The sequence below is a fragment of the Sapajus apella genome, unplaced genomic scaffold (assembly GCF_009761245.1).
Source record: "Sapajus apella isolate SASKATOON/1434 unplaced genomic scaffold, GSC_monkey_1.0 scaffold58, whole genome shotgun sequence".
Classification (NCBI taxonomy): domain Eukaryota; kingdom Metazoa; phylum Chordata; class Mammalia; order Primates; family Cebidae; genus Sapajus; species Sapajus apella.
Window position 1 is genome coordinate 8554569 of NW_022436998.1, and position 17029 is coordinate 8571597.

General features: G+C 39.5%; 1 protein-coding gene across 3 annotated transcripts in view; it reads left to right on the forward strand.

The window, feature by feature from the left end:
* Positions 1 to 17029, forward strand: part of ASAH2 (N-acylsphingosine amidohydrolase 2) — an 86226-nt gene that overhangs the window by 17389 nt on the left and 51808 nt on the right. Inside the window, exons 2-6 of one of the 3 annotated variants that reach the window (XM_032245616.1) lie at positions 1778 to 1897; positions 4664 to 4795; positions 7740 to 7966; positions 9815 to 9964; positions 16619 to 16795. In XM_032245616.1, coding sequence (XP_032101507.1) covers positions 4669 to 4795; positions 7740 to 7966; positions 9815 to 9964; positions 16619 to 16795 — 681 coding nt within the window. In that variant the 5' untranslated portion in view covers positions 1778 to 1897; positions 4664 to 4668. The remainder of the gene's footprint in view (positions 1 to 1777; positions 1898 to 4663; positions 4796 to 7739; positions 7967 to 9814; positions 9965 to 16618; positions 16796 to 17029) is intronic. The other 2 variants (XM_032245618.1, XM_032245617.1) reach the window with 2 other exon arrangements.

Below are 17029 nucleotides of genomic sequence, written 5' to 3' on the forward strand. Positions count from 1 at the left end.
GTCCAGGTATGGGCCCTCAAATGTAGTCTAGGAAAGGTGACATGTTATGCCATCGTCATCTACCAAAACCCTAGTTAAAATGATCTCATCTGTCTTGATTGTGAGTCACTGAGCAGGACTCTGAATGGGCCATAGCATGGCTCCTTTTTATGATGAGGAAGATGGCTGGGGAAGTCTGGAGGAGACCACAGGGGCAGTCAAGAGGCCTCTCACTGCAAGGGAGAAGGGTGGGAGAAGGAAATCCAATGGAAGGTAATTAATGAGTATCTGTTTTTACCGGCCCATCAGCTATAGCACCTTGATTTCATTTTGGAGAGCTACTCTTCTCTCTTTGCACATGTTTTTTTTTTTTTTTTTTTAAGATTTCCAGTTAAGTATCCCCTTAAATGAAAGGATAAAGGTATTATATGAGCTAGACCAGTCAGATGCTGTCTTTCGGAAATTGACTCCTGAGTGAAGGAACAGAAGACCTAAAGTAGTTGTAGTCCATCAATCTCAATGGTGACGCCCTGAAGAGATTGTTCAATAGCTCCTGCTATCTGGATCTGCAGAGCTGCCCTGATTCCTGGTCATCCTGAGCCCGTCTGCAGCTATTCTTGCTGTCTTTCAGTGAATTTACTTTTCCTCTCTTTTTCCCTTTTCGTCCTACATTAACTAGATTTGTTGTTTGCTTGTAACCAAGAATCCTAACATAAATGATCTAAAAAAAAAAAAACAAAAAAAACCTCTTGTTCAATATCATGGTTTAATCTTTTCCCCTCTGTAGTAGCAGAGAGAAATCTAAGATACGTTACTAAATGCCCTATCTGAAAGAACTTGTATCTTTAATGCTTCAATTGGAACTTTGCCGGCCTGTCTCTGTTCAAACTCTGCAAGGAATTAAGCAGCCTTTGTGGCCTTCTTCAAAATGTGTCCTGGCTAGGTTTGATCTACTAGGGAAAAACGGAAATGGATTGATTGGTTTCTTTATTGCTCTCTTTGTCTTCATGGTACATTGTTTAACTTCATGCTATAGTATATACTCTCCAAGAGGAAGAAAAACATTTTATTTCTCCATTTCAGAAGTGATGCATGCCTATAATAGAAAATACCAAGAAACAAAATGATGAAAATAAAACCACCCATAATCACCAAATAATTACTTTTTAACATTTTCCTGTACTTACAGTCTTTAATATATAATATATATAAAGTATATAAACATATATAATATTTACAAATGGGATCATATTGTTTTGTAACCTTAAAATACCTAATATTTCAAAAATTTTGCATGTCATTAAATCATTTTCAGTGTGATTTTTAATAGTTGCATAGCAGTCTTGCTGTATTATTTACTAATCACATTTAGTAAATCTAAAATTTTGAATCTTTTTATGAGAACTCATAATAATTACGATTAATTTTCTGTTTTGAAATTGGTGGAAATATTGCCCAGTGTTATCCACAGCCCACACTGATGTCCAGCATATATGACTACTCTCTTTGCCATAGAATGGCCAGTGGTAAATGAAGCAGGTGCATTTCTTTTTGTGATTCAGGCTATAAGCTTTGCACAGAACTTGTCATGCTGGAAGAGTTACAGAAAAAGTGAAATGACCTTCAGTCCAGCAGGCCTTCTGCAATTTCTATCTCTGATAACAGGGTGCCCTAAGAGACAGTTCTTGTATAAGCCTTTTGTTATCAATACTCTTTAATCTCATACTTGTACCAGGCCCACAAAGGTATTCTAATGAGAGCTCTAACACTCCTGGGCTTGACTGAAAATTTTTCTCAGTAGGTTTCAGAAAGTGCTGAGAAGTATAAGCCCAGCAACGTGCAAGGGGAAAGAGGACACGAATCTGGATGGCCACTTGCTTTACTGGGATGCAAAAGCTCTTTTGAGTACTAGAATCAGGTAAGGGTGGCTATGTTTTCTTGGGGAAGGAGGGAAGGAGGGATCTTGAATGATCCTATTGTCTCAGAGATCTTCAAGAGACCCTAAAGCTTCAATTTATTTCACAGCTTTGGAAATGTGTTTTGCCAAATTGTTATGTTTTACTCTCTCCTTCTTGAAAAACAGGTACCCTGTTATGTGAAAATGTGGCAAATGGCTTGCTATTGTGCCATTAGAGCCTCATTATTGAGTTTTCAGGATTATGACAGATTAAGTGTGAACCATTATAAAATCTAGAATCCTTTAAGATATAATTATTGGCTCTGCTCTACCAAGGTACCTTTGCATTCTGCAGGCAGGGAAGGCATCTGCTTTAACATTCAAACTGAGATTTTAATCACCAATGAGAAATAAATAGTGCTAACCCAAGTTTTATTTTCTTAAAGATGGTGGACAAGTCAGCTAAAGTGGTTCCAAAAGAATGTTACTGTGTTGGCAGTAATTCTGGCAGCTAAACAGAATGGTGAAACACACGAGGTAGATCATTCAAGTCCACATAACAGGTGGAAACTCTAATGTTAAATCAAGTGCCGTTGCTGACTTGTATAAAATGTTGCTGGTAGTCAGTTCACCAACACAAAACTAGAAATAAAAAAGAAGTATTATTTTGCACCCTGTTTGATACACAGCCTTCTACCACGTGGCCACATTTACATGTAGTCTGCTTGTCCACGGGCTGGGGTTAAGAGGTCCAGCTGTCAGTCATCTTGGGTAGTAGGAATGCTCAGAGATCCAAAGCTCTGAGCAAGAACTATAGATACTGGGTTTGAAATTTGCTGGTGAAACAGCTGCTAATGAGTAGTAATTCTCTGTAAATCCTTAGAGTTTGGAGTCATATCTTAGATGTGTTTCCTGACTCCTGGGAACCAACAATAGAAGTTGGTCATAAGTCACAGATCTGATTTGTTTTGCTCCACATTTGACGTTGTTTCTGCTGCTGGTGGTTAAGGTGATTATGGTGGTGATAACCACTTATCACCACCATGAAGAAAGCTTCCCAATAACCAGGAAATTTGGGAAGATATTCTAGTTTCTTTGCCCATTCCCAGTTCAGCCTACCCTCTGAAATGTCTGCTGTTAGGCTGATCTTTCACCTCTAGCCCAGGGATTGCAAAATCAAATGCTTGCACAGACCAGATAGTAACTTAGATAAATAAGACCTGCTGGGTAGAGACTGGCAGGTTGAAGAATATACCCCTCATCTAAGCAGAACAGCAGCACTGAGTTTTAGGAAACTCTTGGTACATAGGAATGCTGGCTAAGTGTCACCACATTTTATGTATTATTTTAAGAGATAATTTGAAGTTTCAGTATTGTAAATGTAAACTCTATCTTATAAACTCTAAATGCTATTTTTTTATCTTGTCATATAAATCAAATTGAATTAAAAAATTGCCTGTACTAAATACACCTACATGTTTGCCATTTTTACCTCTTGGGGGTAGCAGCATCTTAGCCACAAATTACCTATTTTGGAGACAAATCCTGGGATCCCAATACCATTTCACTTCACAGGCTTCCTAAAGCACAGATTAAGAAAATGGGCTCTGAAGTTCCCACCTGTGATTCCAATCATCCTTTAACATTAGCCTCCTGTAAATTCCCTTTAAGAACAGGGAAGAGCACAGAGACTTTGCTACTCTGAAATCGATTAATAAATGCTAACAGTTTGGCATTTATTGAACAAAAAAAAAGTATTGTTGCTTCATCTTATCTTATTTTTATAAGAAATTTATGAGATAGGTTTAATAAGAACTTTGAGATAAGATTGTCATACTCATATTCCTCTTTACAGATGGGGAAGCTGATATTCAGTATTGGGGAGAGGATTTCCTAAAGTCACCCAATAACTGGCAGAAATGAAATTCAACCTCTGAAGTCTGATTTCAGAACTAAATTTTTAACCACCATATTATACTTCTTCCTATTACATTATATGGGGTTTTAACTTGTATAGTTCCTCTGAGTAATGATTAAGTCCCCCTCCCTTAAAACATCTTAAGGAATCTGTAATGACACTTGATACTTTTATATTCTCATCCTTTAAATTCTCATCCTTTGATACAGGATTTTCAAAATGTGTGGGATCCTCCTGTACACTGAAGAGGGATGTTTTTTCCTAATGCCTACCTGCAGACCAGAGCTAATTCCCCTTTCCATGCCCATTTCTCACCAGATAGTCATTGAAAGTTAAAAAATAGGCCAAAATTTTTGGTTTCACCTTCAGGTGGGCAAGATAATTTGACTAAATCCTTGACCACAGAGTACTGTCCTAACCCCAGCCAGCCTTCTCCCAAACACAAACAGTATGCGTGTGTCAGTCACCCTTGTCAACAGAGGCTCTCTCAGCCCAGACCCATGTACAGATCCCTAAACAGTATCACCACCATCAATGAAAGCAGTGTGACATGTCTGAGGAATGCAAATACATTTTAACTCAGTTGCCAATGCTAAATCATGAATGGTTGCTGCCAAGAGTAGTGTTGTGTTGAGAAAATCTGGAAACCACATTTGAGCTTTTCAAAAAGAATGCTGTGATTGGTCTTGTCTGCCACGGGCTTGGTCTATGGAATGAGTGGTAACTGCTTTGTACTTGTCATCCTTGGTATAGTCTATTAATATAAAAGAGCTAAGATATCTTACCCTTAGTTGCCTTAAAGCGTTTGTATTTTAATTTGTGATTTCTTCCTTTTCAATATTTCTTCTTCCATCTCTGCTGTACCTCAGAAGAAATGGCTAAACGCACCTTCTCTAACTTGGAGACATTTCTGATTTTCCTTCTTGTAATGATGACTGCCATCACGGTGGCCCTTCTCAGCCTCTTGTTTATCACCAGTGGGACCATTGAAAACCACAAAGGCAAGTGTCATGGGCTCTCTCAGATGCAACGTTTAGGCCTGTAAGAAACTTCTTGATTACTGTGGACACCAAAGAGAAAAACAGTCTATGTGTACTTAAGCAGCCTGGAATAGCCATCTCCCTTTGCATTAATTGCCCTTTCTGCATTGATAGCAGTTTTTATCAAGCTTACCTTTGTCCCCAGTAGCCAGCTGACAGGCATTCTGACAAGTACTTGTTTGCCATTAGTTTTTCCACTAACCTAAGCACAGCTCAAGATTCATCAAGATCCAGTAATGCAAGCTTTTGCCCTGAGCCTCTATCTTTCTCTTTGCCTCCTTGTAGACATCATCTTCTCCCAGGGGCAAAAGGAGAATGAAAGACTCAATGAATGTCAATTAAACTGTGAAGAGCTTTAGAGAAAGGGATCTCAACCTTAAATCCTTACAAGGGCTAATCAAGTTTTGCAAAGGAGGCAGAGGGAGCAGGCGGACCAAGGAGGAGGCAAGTGCGATTCTGGTGAAGAAGCCCCACAGCCTCATCCAGGTGCCAGCCGTTTGTTGTTGAGAGAACACATGGTCTCGGATCTACTGCGTTTTCAGAGAAGCTGGAAATTGGAATTTTTAGACATCTCATGATTTTTTAAAATGTTGGAAACAAAGTTTTTGAAAACAATGTAGACTACATTTACACACAAGATTGGCAATGGGTCTTTGGTGGAGCCTCTGCTTCAGTCAGTGCTAGGTTACAGAACTGTTAAATGAGTAGAGAAGACAGAGATTCAAGCTCTGATGAAAGTAGAGAGGGCTGGCCTTAGGCCAAATGGAGAAAACGGCATTTTCTACCTCAGTTTTCCCTTTTGTGGCTTCTTTTCCTACATATTCTCTACCATGTCCCAGAGCTTTAAATTCCAGCAGTAGGCATAGAAGGGCCATAGACTGATAGAAGTGAAAGGATCCTTAAGAATTATTCACTTTTAGCCGGGTGCAGTGGCTCACGCCTATAATCCCAGCACTTTGGGGCGGGGCGGGGGGGAAAGGTGGGCGGATCACCTGAGGCCAAGAATTTGAGACCAGCCTGACCAAAGTGGCAAAACCTCATTTTTGCTAAAAATACAAAAATCAGCTGGGCGTGTTGGAGCATGCCTATAATCCCAGCTACTCTGGAGGCTGAGGCAAGGCAGGAGAATCGCTTGAACCTGGGGGGTGGAGGTTGCAGTGACCCGAGATCACGTCACTGCACTCCAGCCTGGGTGACAGAGCGAGACTCCATCTCAAAAAAAAAAAAAAAAAAGAATTATTCAGTTTTGGCTCTTAAATTAGGAAATCGGGAGGCTGAGACTCAGGGAGCTTATTAATAATTATAGTAACTATTTTTATAGCAGTAGTTTTTGTTTATTAAATGCTTTCTGTGTTGAGCACTATAGTAAGGATTCTAGATAATTTTCTCGTCTAATTCTCACAAAAATCCTATAAGGGTGGATGCTAGCTCTACTGTTTACATTAGCGCGATTTTACACATAGGGAAACGGAGGCCCTGAGATTGCAAATAACTTACCCTTGGCTATATGTTAGGTTTGGCTTTAATTGCCATCACATTTCTATGCTGTTAGCAGTGAGGCAATAGTGAAGATGCCTGCTCCACTCCTTGCAATATTTGATGTCTTGAAGAAAATCTCAGCTTGGGGATGAGAACAAGTGGATTCTAACTCCACCGAGAATTTGGTTTAAAGAGCATCAGATTCTGAGTTTGAGGATCTGGACTGCATGCCAGATTCATCACATGCTCTCCATTAATTATTCGTTAAGTCACTTTTCTGAGTTTTAGTTTCCTCATCTGTAAAATTAAGGAGATTAAGTTACATGATCTCTTAAGTTTTTTGAGCTCCGAATTTCCAGGATCTCAGAAGGAATCAGCTATAAATCTCATGCCTAAGTACTTTCTTACCACTAATGCCTTGGCAACTCCTATTATCTGGGGAATGAAAATAAACAAACAAATATAAAATGTCTAAATTGGTAAAGAAAATCAAAACTACATAGTAGCCATTGTTCTAAGTTTATAATATTAGTGAACATAGTTACTGTTCAAAACAACTCCAGGAAGCAGGATATTATTATAATCTCCATTTCATAGATGAGAACATTGGGGTGAAATAGGTTAAGCAATTTGATTACTTAGTAAGTGGTAGATTCAGGTTTCAAACACAGGCAGTTTGTTTCTGGCATCTGTCTTCTCACAAAGATCCTATATGTCATTCTGCTTCCCTTGATATTTGTGTGTATAAAATATATAGGCATACATTAATATAGAATGTATGTGTATAAATACACATATAGATATGAATATATAGGTATTAGAATAATTAAGATGAAATTATATCAACAAATATACAATGATCTATCGCATTAAATATAAGTCTTTAGAGGGTCGAAGAGGATCAGAGCCAGGGCAGAGCCAGTGGGGTGGTATCCTGCAGGTGAGGAGTTGAGTAGGATCTAGGTGTGATGGAAATGGACTAACTCTGAACCAGGTGGTGAAGTTTGGTAGGTGGAGAGGAAAGGAGTGAGGGGTCTGGACAGAAATAATGGAAGAAACCAACCCCCAGACATTGGATTTAGTAAACCTGGCACCTGCCTAGTTTAGCTAGGAAAGAAGAGCAGGGCATTGAGTGAAGGCAGTGAGTATGGCAAGGAATGGCTTGTAAGGAGGAGTTAAAGGATGTTTGGCAGAGGCCTTGACTGTTAGTCTAAAACATCTCTCAACCAAGAAAAAGATTCTGTTTAGGATTAAGATTTTTAAACAGGTTCCTGAGATATTTCTCACTGAATATTTTTATGTATAAGAAAATATATAAAGAGTTTTCCCTAGGAACCTGAGCCTATATACTATATTCTAAGTGATTTTGACAAATAAGAGGGCTGAAATGTTGTTTCTCAAATCTCTTATTCTGTTTTGGATTCAGGAAGCCATTATTTCCCAACCACTCAAAGCCCTCCAGCCACCCAGGGCTCCACAACCACCCAGAGCTCCACAACCACCCAGAGCTCCACAACCACCCAGAGCTCCACAGCCACTCAAACTTCTCCAGAGACTTCAACCCCAGAGCCTCCTCTATTTCAGAACTTCAGTGGCTATCACATTGGTGTTGGACGAGCTGACTGCACAGGACAAGTAGCAGATATCAATTTGGTAAGTAGACAATGAGCCCCTTAAGGAGACTGGGAAACAAGTAATTTTATTATTTTGCAACCTGCATTGATTTCTGATTATACAACATCAACATTATCTTCTTCTAGCTTTTTAATTGACTTTGCTGCTGCCTAGCACAATGAATGTCATACTAGAAGAAAGAGGCAAACTTTTCTTGAATCACATCTCCCCTGTAAAGTCAATTGGCCATTTTTGTTTTGTTTTCTTTTTATGAGAAGAAGTAGCAGAGATGGCAAAGTCAAATACTACAGGGGGTAAGCAGATACCATTAATATCACCAGGCCAGTGTAAGATAAGAAATGTCTAGTGAATCCTCAGTTTAGGGGTGGGAGGCAGTAGGAAATGGTGGAGATTTTGAGGGGAAAAAAAAGCATAATGAAAGTATATGGATCTAGCTGATTGTTGCCATGTAACAATGGGGGACTCAGAGCTGCCCTATTTTGCAGTATTTTAAAAGAAGCCCCCAAATCCCCAGATTAAAGAGTTGAAGATTCAAATCTCTTACTTAAACGCAACTCTAGCTAAAACTGGAAACCTAGGTTTGACCAATGCTGTGAAAGCAAATACAGCACTTCTACATGTCAGGCGTGGACTATTGCCTGCTAGTCTTGGCTATGTGATACCCATTTATGTCAGTGCTTCCCTAGGAAACCAGAGCATGACGTTGTCTGGTGGGATTCACTCCCTCCCTCCAAGTAATCTTTACATTTCAGGTATGAGTCTCAACTGTGTGTTTCTGAAAAGTGATCCTGGAATGTGAACCCTAAATAAACACTCCAGGAGGGGTCATGTAAACAGTAGAGGGGGCGTTCTGAAGACCTGGGTGTAGTTTTATGGGTAAATTTTATGATATGGTGAGGGAAGTGGCTTGGGATAGGTATATGTGATCTGGATTGGCTTAGGGAGTTGTGGAGTCCTGATAAATCAGGGGTCCCAGAGTTGGGGAGAACAATTGTTCTGAGAGGCAGCTAGTCATAGACAACCTGCTGCCACAACATTCTGTTCCCAAATACCTCATTCTACATGTAGCTCCAGCAGCATAACCTCTTTCTGCATATGCCCCCACTCAAGTATGACCCTTTAAAGCTTCCCTACAGCCCCTTCCTGCTGTGCTGCCTGTTGTACCTTTGCAACATATTTTCATACTTTCCCTAATAAATTTGCCTTTCTTTATCTATGACTGTTTTGGTAAATTTCTTTACTGCCCCATGTTATGGGTAGTAAAGGAACTTACCAGCCAGTCGCACCCACAACAGGAATGATATAATGGTAAAAGCCATGGTAAGGTACCCTCTATGAAGAATACTTAATTATAAAGATATCATTTTCTTCAGAAAACAAAATCGTGCATAAAATAACCAACATGAAATAGCCTCCAATCTTTACAATGTTCCTGGGGCAATGTGGAGTGAAGGTAGGGGAAATATTTTTTCCTGTAGTACCTTAGGAAGGAGAAAAAGTGCCATTGCAAAAACCAGAAAGACCAGAAAGATTTCCCATGTTAGTGTTGGCCACAGAATTTCCAAAGCCGCACCAGCTTCCTCCTGCCCATAAGCCGGGAATAGCTTCTGCCAACCTGATGATCAATTCTTTGCCTTTGCATTTTTCTACACAGAAGATACAATCCTCCTTTATGATATTTTTTTGCTTGCTTTCTTCCTTTTTCTTTTTAATTTTTGAAACCATATATTCTCTCACTCAGAGCCACAATGTCATGTGGATGTTTTATCTTTGTCTTTCTGCAGTCATCTATGTTGCATGTTTGTGTCTGGTTTCTTGTAGCAGAGGAGTGAGACAGAGCAGCTCTGATTGTCTCTTCTTCTTTAGATGGGCTACAGCAAATCTGGCCAGAATGCACAGGGCATCCTCACCAGGCTGTACAGTCGTGCTTTTATCATGGCGGAACCTGATGGGTCCAATCGAACAGTGTTTGTCAGCATCGACATAGGCATGGTATCCCAAAGGCTCAGGCTGGAGGTAAGTAATTTGAGAAGAGAAAGAAATGAAGAAATGGCATGGTTTAAGAAAAAGTGGATGAATGTGACAAGAACTAATTCCTCTTGGTTTCTCATTCAGTGAATTCTACTACCTTCAGTATTATACACTCTTGACTATATAACAGATAATCTCACAAGGAGAATGATCCTCACTATCTCACTTTAAGTTATCTTGGTCAAAAGTTGCTTTCAGCTCTGCTGATGACTCATCATCATTATTAATGCTAATGTTTTTTATCGAAAGCCTATAATGTGTCAGGTGACTTTTATGTGTATTCCCTCATGTGATCCTCCTTCTTAGAAGTTGGGAGAGTTCCAGGTAATCACTAAGCCCTTCCTTGAGTTCTCAGACAATTGAGAATACATTTGAGGAATCAGATGTGAATTAAAATACAACATTGAAATGAGGTTGACCATGAATTGATAGTTATAGAAGCTGAGTAATAGGCACATGGAGATTCATTATAGTATTCTGATTATTTTTGTATGGATTTGAAAATTTCAAATCCATACAAAGGGAGGAGGAGGAAAGAGGGAGAGAGAGGCAGGGAAAGACAGACAGAGAGAGAGAGAGAGAGAGAGAGAGAGAGAGAGAGAAAGAGAGAGCAAGCAAGCAAATGGTAAAACTTCCACTTCTATCTTTCTAAGATAATTTCTAAGCCCTGACCCAATTATATTTTCTGCATGGGATCAGTTCACAAAAGGAGAATGTGCTCTGTTAATATCTGCTCACATATTCATTAATGTGAGAAGGAGGAATGGCTGGAGTATTAACTAGAACAATGACCATAAATGTCCAGCATGCAATGTCAGGTTCTATTAGCCTCACCTATTAAACACTTTCCTCCTCCTGCTGTGTGAAGGGGCCAGTGAGAGGGATGATGAGATGGCCTAAAAGCATCACTTTAACATTGCTCCCTCTTGGGGAGGGGAGTGGAAGCCTCCCCCATCTGTGGAGACATGAGGAACAGGAGATTAAGTGTTTTCCCTACTCCTTCACTTACCACAAAACAGTGAGGTGGCTTTCTTATTAACTCAATTTTCTGGATAAGAAAACGGACTCTTAAAGAAGATAGGTAACTTTCTAAATTTCACACAGTTACCAAATGGTAGAGCAGGATTCTGAACACAGGTATGCATAATCCCAGAGTCCACATTCTTAAAAGTGACGTTACTCTATACTCATAGAGGGAAAAATGCATTGACCACTTGCTTTTTGTTAGGTACTTTGCTAAGGTCACTTCAGGGGACACACAACTGAGGGAGTCATAACCCGTCTCTCTTATGAGGTCATTATCTAGTTGGCGGATAGGAGGAAGGACCATGACAGAAATATACAGATAGCTATAATTCACAGAAGGAAGTTTCAGTGGGATAGTTATTGTCTATTACTGAGTAGGAAACTACCCTAAACTACAGTGGCTTAAAACAATAAACATTTATTATGTCACATGATTGATGGGTCAGGAATTCAAGACTGGCTTGGCTCAGTGGCTCTGGCTTATGTTCTACTGCAGTCAAGATGATGGCAAAGCGTGAGTCATCAGAAGGCTTGACCCAGGCTTGAAGGTCCACTTCCAAGATGGTTGGCCAAGGCCTCAGTTCCTCACCCTTCTGATCTTTATGACACAGCAGCTAGATTCCCTCAGAGCAAGTGACCCAAGAGAACGAGCAAGGAGGAAGCTACAGTGCATTGTATAATCCAAGTTTAGCAGTTATACACCTTTACTTTCACCCTGTTCTATTCATTAAGCAAGTCATTAAGTCCAGCCCACATTCAAGGGTGACAAAGTAAGCTTCACTTCTTGAAGGGCAAAATATCTGAGAATTTGTGGACATATAGTCTTTTAAGATCATCACATAGGGATTCAAGAAATGCAAAGTAGGAAAACATTTTCATGGTGGAAATGACACTTGAGTGAGCAGAATTTTAAATGGTTAATGTGGGAAGAGAGAGAAATCTAATGGAAGAAACAGAATGAACAGAGAGGTACGAAGGAGGGATGTGGACTCTTTTATGAGGGAACAGAGGAGACCTATTAGAACATAGGGAGGCATGTACTTGGAGATGTATCTGGGAGGTATGTTTGTCATAATTGCAGAGGGCCTGAGATGCCGGCTTGTTTTTAATTCTGTGGGTGATATGGATTCTGAGAAATCTGAGTGGTGGAGTGATGTAAACACCACTTTGTTTTAGGATGATTAAGCAGGTAGACATGTTTGATATGGATTGGAATAGCATGGAACTAGATGTGAGGACAAAAAATAGCAGATTCTTCAAAGTGATACCGAGGCTCTATTGGTGAAGGTCTGGTTAAGAAACCAGTAATCATCATACTAAGTATTTCAAACAGAGGAATTTCACACAGGGGAGTTACAAGATGTGAAAAGGCTGAAGGAACAAGAAAGGGATGCTGGAGTTGCTGGAAGGGTTTTTATTTCTTATAACTTTGCCTAACAATTTCCCCCTTTATTGTGTGAGGCTGGCACAAAGGCTTTAAACCAATATAATGGCAGTGAGACTACATGGTGGTGGGATATGAAATTAAATGTGAGTCGGCTGGGTGCAGTGGCTCACGTCTATAATCCCAGCACTTTGGGGGGCTGAGACAAGTGGATCACTTGAGGCCAGCAGTTTGAGACCAGCCTGGCCAACATGGTGAACCTTGTCTCACTAAAAATACAAAAATCAGCCAGGTATAGTGGTAGGTGCCAGTTGTCTCAGCTACTTGGGAGGCTGAGGCAGGATAATCACTTGAACCTGGGAGGTGGAGGCTGCAGTAAGCCAAGGTCATGCCACTGCACCCCAGCCTGGGTGACAGAGTGAGACTTTGACTAAAAAACAAAAAAAGAAATTAATTGTGAGTAAGATTTGAAGATGAATAGACATAAAAGGTAATACTTAATATTTGTACTGAGTCTGGAACGCTTTTAAGTACCTTGTGTGGATTAATGTACTTACTCCTCCAAATGACTCTATGAGGGAGTATATCATGTCATTTGACAGATTGGGAAACCAAGTTTGCAGAGGACCAAGTAATTTATCCAAGGTTGCACAGCTAGGAACTATCAGAGCTGGGATTCAAACTTAAGCATGTTGGTGCCAGAATTCATGCTCATTTCTACTGTACTATACTGCTTTTCTAAAAAACGAGATGGTTGTAATTGGGAAATAGTATGATCATTAGCAGAAATAAAAGAACCAAAAGGTAGACTTCGGAAAGTAGAGTGGAGGGAAGTTTAATGTGTTGGTTTGTAGATGCTGTAAGTCAATAGTGGGCACCATTTATCTATCTCTTCCTATTTTTACTTCCCCGTGCAATCTGAGACCCAGTGGGAAGGCCCTTAAATGAACCCCCTTAGATATCCCAAATTAACTCAAGGGAAGGTGTGAAAAATAAATGTAGCTACGTAAATGCCATTAAGATTATTTATAACACCTGCTTCTGTGTAGGTCCTCAGTCTCAGCTTTAAGATTGATGAAATTTCCAGCACAGAATGAAGATTATGGAAGATCTCTGTGCAGTGAGGCAGGACAGGAAAACAGAAGGATTTCTTCTGTGTCATGCTCCCAAGAAAGTCAGTGATAGAAAATGGAATAGAAACTGAAGACAGAAGTGAGCTATAGACATAAATGTAGCTGCTTTGTCCTGTGTTAAAATACCCTCCTTTCATGAACTGGGAAACATGTTCTTTTCAATGGCTATTTGCTGGCATTGTTATATGACTAGGTTTTACATTTTTCTTTTTTTCCTCCTAGAAGTCTCATATGTCTGGCTTCATATCAGAGATTATAGTTTAAAATAAATTTACTGTGTACTTTTTGTAGTCTTTTTGTTTTAAAATTCAAGATTCATCATTTCTGTCTTTTTAAGGACTTGATTCTTGAGTAGACATGAAGAAATGCATTTAATTCAAAAATCATAATGTCACAGTTCTTTATGAATAAAATAGGATGGGGTTAGGGAGCTTTAAAGTTGATTTGTGGCTCTTTTTCTCTAATACCTTCTTGTCTCAGCTGCAAATTGTTAAAAACATCAGCTTTTGACTTTAGTACAGCTTTCATGGTGTCCCTTCATTGATTGTTTTCTCTTTTCTTTGTAGACATTTCTTCTTCATAAGTGTAGTAGTTACAGTGTGGAACAATATGTGAGAGTGATGAGAGGTTGGGGCTGGAGTTAAGATCAAACAGAAGGAATAAAGAAGGATGTCAGTCTGGTTATATCATATTTCCATTCTGTAGGTGTCTTGCATCATAGGATTGCTTATGTGGACATGGCAACCAAACACTCATTCTTTGGGGCATGGAGAGGTTAATGAGGCAAGATGGTTATGACTGGAATGAGAATGGTATAGATTCTCACCTGCAATAGAAGAGGTTGAATGGCTATCTTCATGTATATTAAGTACATAGCACAGAAGCTGCTACTGCCCACTTACGAGCAGTGAGCTGGAACGAGCTTGCACAAGCTCGTAAGAGCCAATTTGTAAATATTCAGGAACATTGTGAGTTGGCTGCTAAGCTTTTGGTAGCTCGAAATTGATCATGATGAGGAGTTTTTACACCACAAAAATTGGCAAATAATACAAATAAGGACTTTTAATTTTATTCTATTTTCCAAAGAGACAGCTTACCAGAGTGTCTGTGCCAGACTCAAAGTAAACATTGCTAACAATTAGGTTGGATTTAACACTTTTGTTGGATCTTTTTTTTTTTTTTTAAAAATGTAATGTTTGTCAGTACATGATATATATATTTATGGAGTACATGAGATGTTTTGACACAGGCATGCAATGCCTAATAATCACATCATGGAAAATGGAGTGTCTATCCATTCAAGCATTTATCCTTTGTGTTACAAACTGCTGGATCATTTTTTAATTATCTTTCAGAAAAAAGCCACAATGATACCAAACTTTAGATTGCAGCTTATTAAAGCTTAATCAGCAACAGGTACTCAGCAACATCACCAGTTTTCTCTCTGGTGTTTTCTTGATGTGTATGCACTGTAGGAAGACACTTGTCATGCATTTGGATCACTAATTGACTCATTCACTAAACATTTACTGAGTCTCTGTATTATCTATTGCTGCACAACAAATCGTCTAAAAACTTAGTGGCTTCAAACAACAATAATAATTGTTGTTCAATGATTCTGTATCAGGATTCCCAGAGTAGCTGGATTAGATGTTTCTGACTTATGTTAGAACAAGTCATATGTCATCACTTCTGTGTCATGATGTGGCACTTAGATGCTGGCTAGGGCTGCAGTTGTTTGATGGCTTGACCAAGGCTGAATAAATTACTTCTGAGATTGCTCACTCAGATGGCTAGCAAGTTAGTGCTGGCAGGATGCTTCCTATCTACCTGGGTCTCTCCACAGGATTATTAGGGGGTCCTTGCATCACAGTGGATGGCTTCCCCTAGACCAACAAGTCTAAGAGTCTATTTCAAGATGTACTGAATTCTTCATTTGGGAAATGAGGTAGTAGAGTAGCTAAAAAACCTTTGCAGTTTCTGCTCACTATGCCTGAGTTGCTTCCCCCCCCCCCCCCCCGCCCCCAGATATTGCACAGCCAGCTTGCTTTCTTATTTAAGCCTCCGCTGAAAGAGAGCCCTTCGTCAGAAAGATCTTTCCTCACTAATACCCACTACTTTCTTTTTCCTTATGCAACAACATTTTTCTTCATAGCATTTATCACTCTATGACACGATATTTAATATTTATTTGCTTGCTTACTGTTTTTGTCTTTTATTAGAATAAAAATATCTTCAGGACAGGAACTTCATATATTCTTTTGCTTAGAGCACGTGTTGAATGATGAATAAGAGTACTGGTTCTCTAGTTAGACTTGGGTCTGGAGTCTGGCTCTGCTACTTATTAGAGCAAAAGGCAAATTATTTAACTTTTGTATACTTCAGTGTTCTTTCTCAGCTAAAAAATGGGCTTAACAATAACTGTGTAGCTCTTGGAATTGTTATAAATATTTTTAAATGACATACTATATATAATATACCTAGCATTGTGTGTGCTCACAGCAAAAATGTATACAATATTAGATATTGCTATTATTATTTTATTGTTGTTATTACTATGATATTACTATGATAATAGCCTCAAACCTAGAGTGAGGAGCAATTTGAAAGGCATGTTAATATAGTTCGTTTTTGTCCCCACCCAAATCTCATCTTGAGTTGCAGTTTCCATAATCCCCCTCTACTGTGGGAGGGACCCCATGAAAGGGAATTGAATCATGGGGGTGGTTACACCCATGCTGCTGTTCTCATGATAGTGAGTTCTCATAAGATCTGATGGTTTTTTTATAAGGGGCATCCCCGCCCCCTTCACTCTGCACTTCTCCTTCCTCCCGTCATGTAAAGAAGAACGTGTTTGCTTCCTTTTCTGCCATGATTATGTTTCCTGAGGCCTTCCCAGCCATGGTGAACTGTGAGTCAATTAAACCTCCTTCCTTTATAAATTACCCAGTTTTAGGTGTGTCTTTATTAGCAGCATGAGAATGGACTAATACAGATGTTATTGGTATGGATCAGTGATTGACTCATCAAAGCCTTTTCTCATGTTGGGCTCCTATGTTATCCATAATCTTAGTTCAATTACTTTTTTTCTTGAAGGTCCTGAACAGACTGCAGAGTAAATATGGCTCCCTTTACAGAAGAGACAATGTCATCCTGAGTGGCACTCACACTCATTCAGGTCCTGCAGGATATTTCCAGTATACTGTGTTTGTAATTGCCAGTGAAGGATTTAGCAATCAAACTTTTCAGCACATGGTCACAGGTATCTTGAAGGTAGGCAAAGAGCCCCAGAGGCAGCTATTCTTTACCATTGCTTACAGGTGTTTTAGGAGTGATCGGATGTGATATGAAGAGTGCCTATAGGATTTAGGTCTGAGCATAGTATTAGCATGTACCATTCTGTCTCCTCCCTGACCCTATCTTAGCTTCTGGTTCTGAGCTACAGGCTGTTAGGGCTGAGGTACTGATGATTAGAAAAGGAGGGTTCTATGGGATTAAGCCTGATAC